Raw genomic sequence first — 17,250 nt, 5'->3', positions numbered from 1 at the left:
CATATAACATATACATAGTCATCTCTCAATGAACAAGCCTTTATTTTCTCTCCTCATCTTCCCATTCCCTTGATGGGAAAAAAAAAAAAACCGTTATAAGAACCAAAACATTATAAGAACCTTATGATCAACCAAAACAAATCCCTACATTGGTCTCATTCTGCATTTTGAATCCATCACCTCTCTGTCAGGTGGTATGTAGCATTCTTTACTACGAGTTCTTCAAAATCGTGGTTGGTCATTGAATTAATCAGAGTTTATCAATTTATTCATTATGTAATTTTTCAAACTTGTTTGTCTTTACAATGTTTTTATTGCATAAATTGTTCTATTTCTGTTTACTTCACTCTCCATCAGTTCTTTCAAGTTTTCCCAGGTTACTCTGAAACCATCCTTTTTATTATTTCTTGTGAAGCAGTGATGTTTAATTACATTCATACAGCATAACTGTACAATTGATGCCAACCTTCTTAGTTTCCAGTACATTGTCATGACAAAAACAGTTGCTCTAAGTATTTTTATCTACATGGGTAGATTCCTTTCTTTGATTTCTTTAGGGTATAGTCAATCTTATTTTACTACCCATGTAACTTTATAGGTTGGAAACAAACATTTTTCTCTCCAAATAGTCAATTAGAAATTTTTTGTTGGGGAATAGATGGAAAAAGTGATGGTTATATGAATATGATAGAATACTGTTGTGCTATAAGATATGATGAAAGGGATAGTTTCAGAGAAACCTGAAGAGATGTATATGAACTGATACAGAGTGAAGTAAGCAGAACCAGGAGAACAATTTATGCCATAACAACACCACTGAAAAGACAAGCAACTTTGAAATACTTTATATCTCTGACCAATACCACAACTCTAGAGGACTCGTGAAGAAAAATGCTTCCCACCTTCTGACAGAAACATGATAGACTTAAAGTGACGATATAGATGCACACACACACATATACATACACACACACATATATAAACATACACACATATTTTTATGGACATGACTACACATGTTTGTAATGGGTTTGTTTTACTTTTTTTCTCAATCGGCATAAAGGGAGGAGATAGTAAGAAGAAAAGCTTGATTTTGGGGGATAGAAAAAAATAAAAATTTAATTAAAAAAATGAAATAATTTTTGATCAATAGTTTAAAGTTTTTATTATTATATAGAATCCTTTTGTGCCGAGTGAACATATCATTTAGTAGCCAGGGCAATTCATATTTTTACCTCTGTTTCCCGTCCAGGTAAGTGATTGGACAATATCCCTGAAGTTCTGCGCTTTTAGGGAATCGGTTCTTTACTTCTGCGGCTGTCAGCCTTTTGGGTAATAGCTCTGGAGGTGGCAGAGGATTAGGTGCCAATGGAGCCACATATATTTCTGGGTTTTCCAGGAATTTCTGAAGTGAAAGACAAATACCAAATAGAACAAATACCAAATAAATTAAACATCTCTCTGAGGTTCTTTTGTTACTGCTCTTAGTTTCCAAAAGGGTTAATTTTCCCAAAGCTACAAGCCATTCATTGTACCTCAGTGAGTCTTCCTTTGAGAAGCATCTACTTCAATTAATCCCTGCTTAAGCCTTCTTTGCCTACTTCCCCTATTAAATGGGGCGGCAGCATGGAATAGCAGAAACAACAGTGGACTTAGAGCCTAGAACCTAGTCCTGGATTATGGCTCTGCTATGATTAACTTATTTTGCCAGTAATTTTAATTTCTCAGGGTTATTGTTCCCTCATCTTTAAAATGGGGGTGCGGGGTGGGGGTCATGGGGATTATTTTTCCAGCTTTCCCATTCTGTGATTGCCACTTAAATAGGCAAGATTCAGCACTTAGCACACAGTAGGAGCTTAATAAATGCTTAATGACTATAATAAGCACTTAAATGACTAATGACTAACAAGATAGAGATAAAGCTTATAACGAGAATACTGATATATCTATATATTCACTTTATATGTAAAAAAATAAGCTCAGGCATACCTTTCAGACTATCAATGCATATCTTTTGTTCTGTCAATTAAAAAAATAATAAGTGGTATTTCATGTTTCTATATTTGCAAAGTATTTTGTTTACAATAGTCCTTTTAGGTAAATAATGTAAGCATTATTCTTTTTTGGGGGGCAGGGCAATTGGGGTTAAGTGACTTGCCCAAGGTCACACAGCTAGTAAGTATGTCAAGTGTCTGAGGTTGGATTTGAACTCAGGTCCTCCTGATTCCACGGCCAGTGCTCTACTCACTGTGCCACCTAGCTGCCCCTAATGTAAGCATTATTATTCTCATTTTACAAATGAGGAAACTGATGCTCGGGGAGTTAAGTTACTTGCCCAAGGTCATATAGCTAGTAATTAAGGGCAGAATGTTTAGTAGTTTTTTTTTTCACTATGCCATCTGGTATCAAATGGTGGACTAGGCATGATGAACTTAGCCCTACCAGGTAGCAAATACTCACATAAACCATAAACCAGAAATGAGGCAGGCATTTAAAAAAACACTAAATACCCCAAGACCAAAAACAAAACCAAATCAAAAACCCAAAACAAACCAGACATGTACACAACAGAAAAACACAAGTCATAATCTTAAGTTTGGTGTATACTTACATCCAGTTCTACTTTAGAAGCCATTTTATAATAGTGTCCTCTGAATTCAGCTGAAAATTCGAGGGAGCTGGTTACAGAGCAGTCAACCAGTTCACCCTTTTCTGCCAAACTGACAGGGCAATATTGTCCAAATTCTCCCAGTCGAGAAATCAGCTCTCGAGGAGTGATGCATAGCTTGTTAATGCTTGCAGCTTTCCCTGTTGTTAATGAATTAATTAAAATTTTTTTTACATTGTATATTTTTTTTCCACATGTAAAAAACATTAGCATATTTAGAATTAGAGCAGAAGCACTTTATAATATTTGTTTTGGGGCTTAGGGCTAAAATCTACTCAATAGGCTCTGTTATATTTGTGTTTGAGGGAGCCATGTTGAAATAGTTATACTTAAAAACATGTCTGTTTCTTTATGTTGATGATATTGCTGCTAATGATGGAAATATGCAGAAGTATATTACTCTATTGCATAATTATTCATTGTGAAAAGTATAAATCAGCAAAAATTTATCAAAACCCTATTCCTAAACTATCTTACTAATTTTTGACACTGCCATTTCATGGATAGGAATGCTTAGGTTCATCCTATTATTAATATTTCCAGATTTTCTCTGGAAAATTTTTAATTATCTGCAAGTTTTATACAAGTTTCTGTTTTTGATATTTTCTATGTAGTTTCATGACAATGTTGTATGTAATACTTTGGAGGAAAAATCTGTTTTGTGCATTTGACATATGGGAGGCACCTCTGAAATGCCCATTTGCTTTGAAAAAGTTGAGCACTATTTTCACAACTAAATACAACAAAAACAATCTGTGGCAAATATATGACAATGACTAGTTCACACTGCTTGAGCAAGGGCCATCAAAGCAATATTCAAGCTTGTTCATTAGTAAAGTTTTGTGCTATTGTTTAGGAAGTTAAAACTAGGCTTGGAACACAGCTGGAGAATTTCTTTAGTACACATAGGTCCTCAAAGTGCAAAGCTTTCTTCTACCTGCATGGAATCTACATTGAACCTTCTAGTTACTATCATACCTAAAGCTGCGAGCTTGGGTTTTACATGAGGTGCAACTAGATTTCTGTCTTGAAGGACGCATCTCCTCTTCCCAAAGGGGTGTGTGTGTGTGTGTGTGTGTGTGTGTGTGTGTGTGTTTGTACATGCGGGGATGTTTACTATGTGCTTTCAGTATGTATTAGATGGTTTCTATATCGAGTTGGACCTCTGCCCTGATTGTAAATTGTTTCCCAACCCTCCAGATTTTCTTTCCTTACACTCTAGCTATAAAACATAAACCCCTCTTGGCTGGGGTTCCAACTTCTGTTCTAAGCTAAAGGACTTCCTAACTGAGTCCTCAATCCTTGGCTTAGCCCTCCTAAATTTCCAGAGAAACTCAGAGTGACCCAGAATATCAGCATTCATTCAGGAGCATAGATTTAGGTCTTTCAGAGGTCATCTAGTCCAATTCCTTCACTTTAAAGGTGATAAAACTGAGGCTCAAGGATGGGGAGTGAATTGCTCAAGATCACACAGATAGTAGCCATCAGAGGCAGGATTTTAACTCAGATCCTCTGACTCCAGAATTGATGTATTTTTCCTACTTCCTCCCCTCCCTAATCTCTCCCTAGCTCCTTGTTCCTTCTTTGTTGCCTAAATCTGCCCAAGCCTCACCTACTCTTAAGAAGACCTAGCTAGATCCAGCCAAAGCTTCAAAATATTTTCCTATCTCTCTCCTACATTTCTTAGTCAAAGTCCTAGAAAAAGCTGTTTACACTTACTGCCACTACTTTCCTTCCCTCTCACTTCACAACCCTTTGAGCTCTGACTTCTGACTTCATCACTCAACTTAGACTGCTCTTTGCACAGTTACCAATGATCTGTCAATTCCAAATCCTTTTTCAGTCCTCGTCCTTCTTGACTTCTCTTCAGCCTTTCACGCTGTTGATCACTCTCTTCTGGATACTTACTCCTCTCTAGGTTTTTGTGACACTACTCTATACTGGTTTTTCTCTTACTGATGGAACAATTTGGCTAGCAGATGTTGTGGGAGTGAAAGATCAATACCAGCCCAACAACAAGAATGCTGCCAGCACAGGTCCTTTTGATCTGCTTTACTAAGGAAAGCAACATTAAGGGATTAACAATCTTACTTTAATCCAACATATACATATAAACTCACTTAGTTCAGGAGGAAAAGCTAGCAACCTGAACTTCAGAGCAAATATAAATAAGTTACAAACGTATACAATATAAACAGACCAGACCAGTCATAGTTACTAAGAAACCATTAACATCTGGGTTGACAAGCTGGGGAGCTCTTAACAACGGCTGACCCAGAGTCACAGCCACTCCTCCTGTGGCTCAGAACCCCAAGCAAACAACTCTGTTCTCTCTTTTTATACAGTCTTTAGGCGTCATCAAACATCACCTGAACCACAAGAACTTAGGTGCATGCTTTTGGCTCTGGTCTTAGCAACTCCCCTTGGGGCCCTGGGGGCTTCCCCCTTCTCTCAAACTAGGAACTAGTTTGCTAACCAGCTTGGGGCTTTGCACCTGGTAAGACTCAATCAAAGACACTTAATTAATTTAGCATTCTAAAACAGTAAAAAAAAAAATAGTCCCTCCTTAATTACCAATACACTTACTTGTCTGATTGTTCCTCAGTCACCTTTGTTGGTCATCAACCAGTTCACTCCCATTAACCATAGGTATCCCCCAAGGGTCTCCCTCTATATTACTGTGATAAGTGATCTCAGCAGTTCCTATGAGTTCAATTATCTCTGTGCAGATGATTCCCAGAGTTGTGTATCCACTCCTAATCTTTCCTGAATCACCAACTGCCTGCTGGACGTTTCCAACTGCATGTAGAAACAGACATCTCAAACTCAATCTGTTGAACTTCCTTATGGATGCCGCCATCCTTTCAATCATCAGGGCTTGCAACCTTAGTATTATCTTTGATTCCTCATTCTCCTTTATCTCACACATCTGCTCAGTTTCCAAATTTTGTTGCCCCTATTTCCATAACATCTCTTGCATCTGTCCTTTCCCCTCACCATTCACACAGTCACTCTCTAGTTCAAGCCACTATCACCTCTCTCTCACCTGGACTATCGCAAATGGCCTCTTATTTGGTCTCCTTGCCTGGGATTTTCCCTTATTCAAAATCACCCTCTTTTAAAAGCTAAACAAAGAAATTTTAATTACTCCTAGAAGTGGTAATAAGCAGCTGGAGATTTATTTAGTGGGGAAGGGACATAGTTAGACAATTAAGGAAAATTACTTTGGCAGCTGTGTGAAAGAAAGAATGGAGAGGGTAAGGACCGGAGGGAGGGAGAACAATGAAAAAGCTAGCTACTACAGTGGTCTGGACAAGATGTGATGAGAGCCTGGACTAGGCTGGTGACTTACATGAATGGAGAGAAGTGGATGGATATGAGATACAGTGAAGGTTGAAATGATAAAATTTGGCAGATGATCTGGGTATGTGGGTTGAGGCAGATTTAGGAATCAATAATAATGCTAAGGAAGTGTAATGGCAAGCAAAGTGGGACTTTTTGCTGTTTTTTTCTTTTGGAGTGCTTCTCAGCAGTAAGGCAATTAAATACTTTCAACTGAGTCAAGAGTCTTTGATGACCTGCTTAAGTCACAAGAAAGCCTAAGTCACATGAGTTTGAGTCACATGGTTGTGATACCCTCTGTGGGATAACCCTGAAGAAGTGTATATATTCTCTGAGGTTAGCACTTTGCTTTGATGGGCTCACTCATTGGAAGAGTTTTCATGTGGTTTGGCCAGATGAGACTCTGGGTAGCTGTTAAGGAGCTCCCTGGCTTTGAAAACCCAGATGCTGGTGCTTCTTGGTGCTTCTCTCTCTCTCTCTCTCTCTCTCTCTCTCTCTCTCTCTCTCTCTCTCTCGTAACTATGTATGTATTGCTAGGACAGACAGTTAGAAGCCCTGTCTGCTGATTTGTGTTATTTGCTCTGTTTATATAATTTCTGCTTGTAATTTCTGTTTGTGTTTTCTCTGAAGTTCAGGGAGCTGACTTTTCCCCCTGAACTAAGTGAATGATATGTGTATGTTTAATTAAAGTGAGACTGTAAACCCCTTAAAGTTGCTTTCCTTAGAAAAGCAGATCAAAGAACCTGTGCTAGCAGCCTTCCTGTGTGCTGGTGTTACTGGCCTTACACCTCCACAGCAGCTGCAAGCAGCATTGTTGTTACAGGAAGTTAACCCAGGATGTTAGAAAGATGGTGATGCCTTGACAGAAATGGTGAAATTCAGAAGAGATTTGGTTTTTTGAGGAAACATAATGAGTTCTAGTTTGGACATGTTGAATTTGAGATAGTTGGAAATGTCCAACTGACAGTTGGTGATATAGGATTGGAACTCAGAACAAGTAGGGCTAAATGTATAGATCTATGAATCATTAGCCTACCTATTATAATTAAACCTAGAGAGATGGTAGAGAGATAAAGCAAGTAAGAGAGTATAGAGAGAGAAAAGAGGCTTGAGAGGATAGAGCCTTGGGGAACACCCGTAGTCAGGAGATGAGATATGGATGATGATCCAGCAAAGGAGATTAAAAAAGAAGTGCTCAGATAGGTAGGAGACTCAGAAGAGACTAGTGTCAATCAGATCAGGAAGAACATCCTGCAGGAGAAAGTGCTCAACAGTCAAAGGCTGCAAAGGATGAAGAAGGATGAAGATAAAGAAAAGTTCATCCAGATTTGGCAATTAGGAGAACAATGTTAACTTTATTTTATTTATTTATTTAGTATTTTTAGTTTTCAGCATTGATTTTCACAAGAGTTTGAATTACATATTTTCTCCCCATTTCTACCCTTCCCCCACTCCAAGATGGCATATATTCTGATTGCCCCATTCCCCAGGCAGCCCTCCCTTCTGCCACCCCACTCCCCCCATCCCCTTACTTTCTTGTAGGGCAAGATAGATTTCTATGCCCCATCGCCTGTATATCAACAATGTTAACTTTAAAGAAAGCACTTTCAGTTGGGTGATGAGGTCCAAAGTCAGATTGCAAAGGGTTGAGAAATGAGTGAGGGGAGAGGAAGTGAAGACAATAAGTGTAGAAGCTTATCCTAGGAGTTTGACTGAAAAACGAAGGAGGAACATAAGGTGATATGAAATGACATTTGAGGTCTGGTAGGGTCTAGTGAAAATTTTTAAGAATTGAATATCTGTAGGCAGCAGAGGAGCAAGTAGATGGGGGAAAGTAAAGGTGTGTGTGTTTGTGTGTTTGTATGTGTCTGTGTCTGTCTGTCTGTCAGTCTGTGTATCCTTGCATGTAACAGACAGAGCCAGAGCTGGAGCCAGAGAAGACAGATATAGAAAGAGAGGGAGAAGAAGATGACAGTGAAGTCTTCTGGGAAAAAAAAAACAATAACACAAGAAGGGAGAGGGTGAAGATGTGGACTTGGGTTAGAGAAGGGTTGTCTTTTCATCAAACACTAGACTAATGGAAAAGAGGGGAAGCCAGGTGGTGAAGTGGATAGAGCACTGGGCTTGGAATCAGGAAGACATCTTCATGTGTTCAAATCTGGCCTGTATGCTCCTAGGCAAGTCACTTAATCTTGTTTGCCTCAGTTTCCTCATCTGTAGAATGAGCCGGAGAGGGAAATGGCAAACCACTCTAGTATCTTTGCCAGGAAAACCCCAAAATGGGGTCACAGAGAGGTGGATATGACTGAAATAACCAAACAACAAAATGGAAAAGGGAGTGGAGAATGATATCAAGGGATTCTGAAATAAAAAAGAAGAGGAAGGATGGAGCTTGTGACAAATGGCCTTTATTTTCTCAGTGTAGTATGATACAAGGTTCCTAGCTTAGAGGGTTTAGGGAAGAGGTGCGGGAGGAGCGGGGGGTATGTGGGGGCATTGAGGAGAGAAGAGAAGGCTTGAAACAGCCTCTGTGTGGGGAATGAGATGGACAATCAGTTAGAGAGGAATAAAATCATTCTTTTGTTGCAGTGACAATCCAGCAAAGGTTAATCAGGGGTGGGGAACCTGTGGTCTTGAGGCCACATGTGGCCCTTTGACTGAATCCAAACTTCACAGAACAAATCCCTTTAATAAAAGGACTTATTTTGTAAAACTTGGACTCAGTCAAAAGGCTGTACCCAAGGACCCGGAGGGTCACACGTGGCCTCGAGGCCGCAGGTTCCCCACCCCTGGGTTAAATAATACAAATATTTAAATTCTTGACCTCGATAATGATAATCATCTTGTCACTATCAAATATAGTACTTTAGATTTTACCAACTGCTAAGCGCACAGTTAAGACTTACTAAGTCCTTCTTGTATGAATGATTGATTGATTATAGACACACCCTATGAATACAACGTATTCAAAATGACTTAAAAATGCTTTGTATTTAAAAGTTATTAGGGGCAGCTAGGTGGCAGCGAGTAGAGCACCGGCCCTGGAGTCAGGAGGACCTGAGTTCAAATCCGGCCTCAGACACTTGACACACTTGCTAGCTGTGACACCTTGGGCAAGTCATTTAACCCCAATTGCCCTGCCTCCCAAAAAGTTATCAACGTTCTCGAAATAAATGTGTAAATATGAAGCAGAAATTTATTTTAACAGCAACAGTTTTCTTACCTGCTTGTATTCTTTCCAAATACAGCTGGATGCGTTTATTCATCGTCTGAACGTTCTCAAGGATTTCATTCCACACCCACCATTTGCTGTGAAATCCATCGATTACATACCAGTTCTGATGTTCTTCTTCATAGAATTCCTTAATAACAGCTCTGTGCTTGTTTAGACATGAGATCTTGATAGACAAAATCTGTGAGCTGTTATGTAGTGGATAAGGTAAACTAAAGAAAGATAAGAAAGAAAGAGAAAAAAATGTTGTTGCATGTATTTTCCTGAAAACAAGTATGAGGATGACAACTGTGTAAATGAGTTTTATTTCAATATTAATATACTATTCTATATTATAAATTCCTTATTCTACAGTATGTTTTCAAATAATTTAGAAATATGATTTCTGTTATCAGGAGTGTTTGTCACCTCTTAGACTTTTCTTCTATTTTTATCATAAAAATAAATTCCAAAAAGCATACATTTTAACAGTGATCAAATAAAAGCAACTTGTACTTTAGATTTGGTCATTTTACTCTATCTTTCATTTCATTTCATAGACCACTTATTCTGAAGATAAGAAAACATAATCTATGCTTGTCTCTATTTCAGAGCCTTGTAAATTTAATTTAACAGCCAAGTAAATTTAGCACTGATTGAGCCTTGTAGTTGCCATGTATCATATCTCTAGGACACTGTGCCATTTGCATCGTCTTAGGAAGATTCTGAAAATCACCTGGCAGATTAAGATACCAGACAATGAGGTCCTTTCTCCAACTAAACTGCCGAGCATTCAAACTCTACTGCAGAGAGAGCAACTCTGATGGGCTGACCATGTTGTTTGAATGCAAAACGTAAGCTTTTCTTGAAAGACTATTTTATGGAGAGCTCACGTAGGGTAAGTGCTCACATGGCAGTCAGAAAAAGAGATACAAGGCCACTTTTAAGGTTTCTCTTAAGAACTTTGGAATTGCATGACATGGGACTCATCAGAGGAAGTTCTGTGCTCTATGAGGTAGCTCAGAAGAAACTCAAGACGGGGCAAATTTAGAGAATCCACCCCAAAGGTTCACATGGACTGTTTGTGACTGACCTGTGGCAGAGCATTCCGAGCTTGTATTGGTCCGATAAGGCACAGTGGGACATATTGTAACTTGACTCTAACACAGTGATGTCATTTAGGTCCTTTACAAGAATGAAGGACAACCACTAACCACCCAACCAATGACACTTTGCCGTCTTCCACAAAACATGGCTTTCTTAATGTCTGTTGTTCAGTTTTTTCAGTCACATCTGACTCTTCATGATCCTAGTTAGGGTTTTTTTTTGGCAAGGATACTGGAGTGGTTGGCCATTTCCCTCTCCAGCTCATTTAACAGACAAAGAAACTGAGGCAAACAGGGTTAAGTGACTTGTCCAGGGTCACTCAGCTAGTAAGTGTCTGAGGCCAGATATAAACCCAGGACTCCGATGTCATAAAGAATGTCTCTCCAGGTATCGGGGGCTAGGGAATGCTTATGTCCTTGCCAAACCTCAGTAAATATCCCTTGTAAGAGCTAATTAACTTAATTGATTAAGTGATACTGGAGTGCTAGGCACTCAAGGTATTGATGATTTAAGGGTGTACTGTACCTGGTGATTGATATTGAGAACACCCTGGAACAGGTACTTGAGCCCATATTAGAAAAAGACTTCCCAAACCCCTCAGAGGTGCTCTTAAAACCCAGAACAGCTTTAACTTTTAACTCATGTATTGATATATTTGCTCTAGGGCGCCTGATTCTTCAGTTATGAATGTGAGTTAGAAAGATGATTCTGGACAAGACCCCACGGGTAAACTTATCAAACTCAGGAGATCTTTTATCCCCGGAGACGGGAAGCCAACCAGAACCAGATGTCTGTATATATTCAAGTCCTTGTTAAGACTGGGTCAGGCTCATAAAGACCAGGAGCATCTCACTGGCCAATTCTAGTCACCCCCAGCATAGAATATTCCTATTAAGTATTATCATCATCCAAAGCATGTATTTGTTTGGTTTTATTTGATGTGTAAAGAAGATGAACATTTTTAGATAGCTAAAATCACATGTTTTGGGGGCAATTTTAGATGGAATATCTTCATGGGATTATGCAATATTACTTAATAAATAATTCAGGGCAAGTGCAAAGAATATGTTTTTAATCCCCTATCTCAACTCTTAGAGGCAACCATTTTTCTTCTACTTCAATCTTATCTTTAATTCTTTTGCATTTTAATTAGGGTGAATACAAGTAGTTGGGATCATGCCATTACTTCTCAGTTTAAAGCCATTTCTTGGGCTCAGTTTTCTTTATCTACAAAGATAATAATAGCACCAACCTCCTAGAGTTCTTGTGAGGATTAAGTAAGATAATATGTGTAAAGTGTTTTACAAACCTTTAAGTACAATGTAAATACTAGTTATGAATATGTATTTATATTATCCCATTATCATACTCAAAGCTCTACTGTCATTGACTTCTCCTTTCATGGAGAGAGGTGACAAATTTCATATTTATTGCAATTATATTGCTAGGAGGCAGCTAGGTGACATAGAGAATAGAGTGCTGGACTTGGAGTCAGGAAAACCTGAGTTCAAATACAGCCTCTGATACTTACTAGTTGTGTGACTCCAGGCATGTCACTTAACCTCTACGTGCCTCAGTTTCCTCACCTGTAAAATGGGGATAATAGCAGCACCTACCTCTCAGGGTTATTGAAAGGATCAAATGAGATAATATTTGTAAAGTGCTTTGCAAACTTTAAAACACTATATAAATGCTATTATTGTTATTATCATATGAACTTGCACAAAATCATCGATTGATATATTTGTAGAGCTAAAACTAGAACTTTATGAGTACTATTTTCAGTTTTCATTAAATTTCATTGAGCAGCCACACATGGTAGTACATGTATGTAATTCCTGATCCACCTTTTTTCAGTTTGTCATTAAATTTCACTGAGCAGCTGCACATGGTAGTGAGTGTCTGTAATTTCTGTTCGCAGGCTGGTAGATCTCCTGAGCTCCGGAATTCTGAACTGCGGGGCATTAGACCCATCAGGTATCTGCATTGTTGGGCATTAATATTAATATGCTGAGCCCCCAGGAGTAATGCCTATCAAAGTGGGATCAGGCACATGATTAGCCCCTTCAATTACAAGTGCAGATAGGACAAGATAGGGAGACGTAGTCTTTAAAAAAAATATCGACCGTCTTACTTTTCACTAGCTTGATTATCTAGTAGTGCTCGCTTAAAAATCTCCTTTGTAGGGACTTGTAATTCAAAAATTATCACAGGAATGATACTCCTCGATTCCAAGAGGTCCACCTGATGTCTTGTGACAGGGAATCCATCAATTACGACCCTATTAAAGAAGAACTTAGTTACGTAAATCTTCCCATAATTTATTCTTCTTTATCATTAATATATTTTTTTATGTCAGGAAAAGAGACACCAAGTCCTAATACAACTTCATTTAAGCAAATAAAATAAATAAGCTTAATTGTGAACATGTCCTAAAATAGATCAAATACAAGCCATATATTCCCTCTCCCAACTATGTAGTTTTTTTCCTTTTCTTTAGACTGTATTGCTCCACCTAGGGTATGCTGCTGAACTATTGCTGTTCATGGATTTCTCTTATGTGTCTCATTACCCCACAGATATCTGTTAGAAAAGGAATATGTCTTGGGGCAAATAACAGTAGGCTTTACTGTACTTTATGTAGATTCAGTCCAGGGCTTCGTAAGCTCTTTTTTTCCCCTTAAATGTATCATAAATCCCTTTGGCATTCTGGTGAAGCCTAAGGACCATAATAATAACGGTTTAAAATGCACAGAATAAAATATATAGGATTATAAAGGAAACCAATTTTAATGAAATAGTTAAATTGTTTTTAAAAATCAAGTTCACAGACCTTCTACAATCTAAACATTGATCTATTTTGAGATTTTCTTAGCCTTTGTTCTTGCTTAAATGGCAAAATTTCCCTTAATTCAAATTCTTCTCTATAAAAAGAGAAACTTTAAACAGAAATAAGAGAACTTTGCAATAAAGAGTCCATATTGCCTACATGTTCAACAAAACCCATACTATGGGGCTGCATATTTATTATTAATTTTTGGAGGCTGTTAAAAGATGGGTAATGAGAGATTTGGTATATATATGGATTCAGTTTATATTTGGATAGTTAGGCTTTTGTAGGAATTGGTGAGATAATACAGTACCCAAGAAATACTGAACCTTAGCTATGTCACCTTTTTAAACTATGTTATTCTAAAGAATAGAGCTGAAAAATCTGGTTCTGGGTCTGTCTATGGCACTCACACATTTCAATCTAGCTGAGATGAATGAACTGGGCTCTAGACCAGTTTCAGCTCTCCCTCCCTTCCTTCTTTTCCTTCCTTCCCTTTTCCTTTTCTCCTGAGAAAGACCCTTCACAGAATAGGCTGAATATGTACATACTCTTGCAGTGATTTAATTGGGTCTCACTAATTTGGGTAAATGAACTTACCTTTCCCCCTATGGCATTTTCAAATAGTATTTCAAACACATCTTTCCATGCCTGATGAAAGTACAAACTCTATCACAATTGCTGTAAGAATGCAGATTAAAGTTTTCTCGCACTAAATTTAATGCATATTTTTGGTTTTCATAGTTTTTCAGAATATAATTGATGTTTAAATTGATTGAATTAATTGATGTTTAAAAACTTTTGAAAAACTATATAACACAATACATCTTGTAAAAGTAAAAATTCTCATGACATATTTTCAACATTTAATATCAGGAAGCCTACCCTGCAGTATTGCACACAGTATCCATCAGAGCAATTTCTAAAGCCTGGATAGCCAGCTCATCAGGTGTTGTTAATCCTTTATGAAGATGCCAGTTTAACATAAGTGCCAACTCTGTTTCTGGATGCTGGTTCAGTATTGTACGCATGGCATCTCCTACTGACAAACGCTGTAAGCCATATTCCTGTGCAAATTTTTTGGCAACTGCAAAGCATAAATAGCATTAAACATTTTGTTTTTTCTCTTTATTCATTTTTAAAATAATATTTTATTTTTTCCCAATTGCATGTAATAAATTAACATATGTTATTTAAAAATTTTGAGTTCCAAATTCTCTCCTTCTCTCCCTCTCCTCTTTCCTCCCTGAGGTAGTAAGCAATTTGATATAGGTTATACAAGTGCAATAATGCAAAACATTTTTACATATTAGTCATGTCATGAAATAAAACACAAACAAAAAAAACCCAGAGAAAAGAGTGAAAATGTATGCTTTGATATGCATTTAGACTCCATCAGTTCTTTCTTTAGGGGTGCAATGCATTTTTCATTATGAGTCCTTTCGAACTGTCTTGGATCATTGTATTCGTGATAATAGCTAAGTCATTCACGGTTGATCATCACACAATATTGCTATTACTGAGTACAAAGTTCTTCTGGTTCTACTCACTTCATTCTTCATCAGTTCATTTAAGTCCTTCCAGGTTTTTCTGAAATCATCCTGCTTGTCATAGCACAAGAGTATTCTTTCACAATCAGATACTACAACTCATTCAGCCATTCCCCAATTGATAGACATTCCCTCAATTTCCAATTCTTTGCCATCACAAAAAGAACTGCTGTAAATATTTTTGTACAAGTAAGTCCTTCTCCTCCCTTTTATCTCTTTGGGGTATAGATAGTAGTGGTATTTTTTTTTTATCAAAGGGTATGCACAGTTTTATAGCCCTTTGGGCATAGTTCCAAATTGCTCTCCAGAAATGGCTAGATCAATTTGCAACTTCACCAACAATGCATTTGTGTCCCAATTTTTCCACATCCCCTCCAGCATTTATCATTTTCCTTTTCTGTTATATTAGCCAATCTGATAGGTGTGAGGTGGTACCTTAGAGCTATTTTAATGTGCATTTCTCTAATCAGTAGTGATTTAGAGCATTTTTTTTCATATAACTAGATATAGCCTTGATTTCTTCATCTGAAAACTTCCTGTTCATATCCTTTGACCATTTATCAGTTATATTCTTATAAATTTGACTCAGTTCTCTATATATTTGAGTAATGAGGTCCTTATCAGAGACACTTGCTGTAAAATTTTTTCCCAGCTTTCCACTTTCCTTTTAATCTTAACTTCATTGGTTTTGTTTGTGCAAAAACTTTTTAATGCGTTGAACATTTTCTTAGCCGTTTGCTTCTGAAATGCCCTTCAAAAGCTCATCATGTAGTCTTTAGCTTCAAACTCTTGTTAATGTTAGTAGCCAGTGAAATTTAGTCAGACACAAGAAAAAACGATTTTATAACATTTATCACTAAATTATCATCATTAAAGATCACAGGTAATTATGACTTAATGTATTTGGTTAATAACTTTGGTTCATAGTTGCTGTTCAGTTATTTCAGTCATGTCTGACTTCTCATGACCCCATTTGGGGTTTTCCTGGCAAAGATACTGGAATGGTTTACCATGTCCTTCTCCAGCTTATTTTACAGATGAGGAGCTGAGGCAGAGTTAAGTGACTTGCCCAAGGTCACACAGCTAGTAAGTGTCTGAGACCAGATTTGAACTCAGGTCTTCCTGACTCCAGGCTCAGCATTCTAGCTATACTGAGTTATTTTGCTGCCCTTTGGTTCATAGGATCATATGTTACTAATTTAGGGTTGGAAGGGATATTAAAGATTGTCTAGTTTAATCATCTAATTTTATAGATGAGGAAACTGAGGCCTAGTTTAAGGGCTAAGTGATTTGTCCAGAGTCACACAAATTCTAAGTTGCAAAGCCTGGATTTGAATTCAGGTCCTCTGACTCTAAGGAGCAGCCAGGTGGTACCGTGGATAGAGCACCAAGCCTAGAGTCAGGAAGTACTGAGTTTAAATCTGGCCCCAGACTTATACTAGCTATGTGACCCTGGCCAAGTCTCTTAACCCTGTTTGCCTCAGTTTCCTCATCTGTAAAATAAGCTGGAGAAGGAAATGGCAAACCACTCCACTATCTTTGCCAAGAAAACCCCAAATGAGATCACAAAGAATTGGACATGGCTGGAACTACTGAACAACCTTTGACTCTAAATCCAACTGTCTTTCTGTTACTCTACACAATGAACAGAAATGGCAAAAACCAAGTACACATTTTCCTTTCAAATACTTTCTATGTGGCAATGATATATATATATATTTTACAATATTATTCTTACATGGTTTATGCTTATAATTATACATGTGAAGCAATTATAATGCATATATAAAGTATTTTGAAGGCAAATATTCCTAATGATCTCAATATTAGAATTAGTTTTGTAACTTTCGCTGTTATTTTTCACTGTAAATATTTTTGGGTTAAGACTTTCACAATCTTTTGGTCAGTTCTTCTATGCCCAACAGTGCCACTGGAGTAACATATCCTAGGTAGCATCTTTTGGTTAATGGGGGGATTCGGGGCAAGTCACTTAACCTTCCTTGCCTCTGTTTCCTCATCTATAAAATGAGCTGGAGAAGGAAATGGCAAACCACTCCAGTATCTCTGCCCAGAAAACCCCAAATGGGGTCACAAAGAGTTGGATAGGACTGAGAAATGACTGAACGACAATAATTCTCAACAATATTTTGGTTAATGGATACTCTGGGAGCCAAGGTCTTTCATAATGAAAGTAGTTTTTGCCTTACCACAGAATTCACCCAGATGACACCTAGATCCTGAGAAAACCGTCCGCCTTGACTCCTGGCAAAGCCCCTAAAGTAGCTAATTCTCAATTCTCAAGACTTTAGTCATAATATACAAGTCCTGCTTTAGGACTCTCAATGTGACAAGGTGGAAAGAATGATGGATTTGGAGTTAAAGGACTCGGGTCCAAATACACCTTTGACACTACTTGCATGACCACCGAGCGAGTCACTTAATCTTTTGAGTCTCAGTTTCCTCACCCACAAAATGAGAGATTTAGACCCAATGATCTCTGAGGTCTCTTCAGGCTAGACCTGTGCTGCTTTCTGAGTCTGTG

At 37.8% G+C, this 17,250-nt stretch overlaps 1 protein-coding gene across 6 annotated transcripts in view; it reads right to left on the bottom strand.

Annotated features, from left to right (window-relative positions):
* The window catches only part of AK9 (adenylate kinase 9), a 149,085-nt gene that overhangs the window by 9,963 nt on the left and 121,872 nt on the right, over positions 1-17,250 (bottom strand). For all 6 annotated transcript variants that reach the window (XM_036769282.1, XM_036769277.1, XM_036769278.1 and 3 more), the window contains 5 exons: positions 14,044-14,245; positions 12,463-12,609; positions 9,234-9,454; positions 2,612-2,808; positions 1,236-1,405 (listed from right to left, as the gene is read on the bottom strand). In XM_036769282.1, coding sequence (XP_036625177.1) covers positions 1,236-1,405; positions 2,612-2,808; positions 9,234-9,454; positions 12,463-12,609; positions 14,044-14,245 — 937 coding nt within the window. The remainder of the gene's footprint in view (positions 1-1,235; positions 1,406-2,611; positions 2,809-9,233; positions 9,455-12,462; positions 12,610-14,043; positions 14,246-17,250) is intronic.

Source organism: Trichosurus vulpecula, chromosome 7 (genome assembly GCF_011100635.1).
Source record: "Trichosurus vulpecula isolate mTriVul1 chromosome 7, mTriVul1.pri, whole genome shotgun sequence".
NCBI lineage: Eukaryota > Metazoa > Chordata > Mammalia > Diprotodontia > Phalangeridae > Trichosurus > Trichosurus vulpecula.
This window is presented reverse-complemented; position numbering and strand designations above follow the sequence as displayed.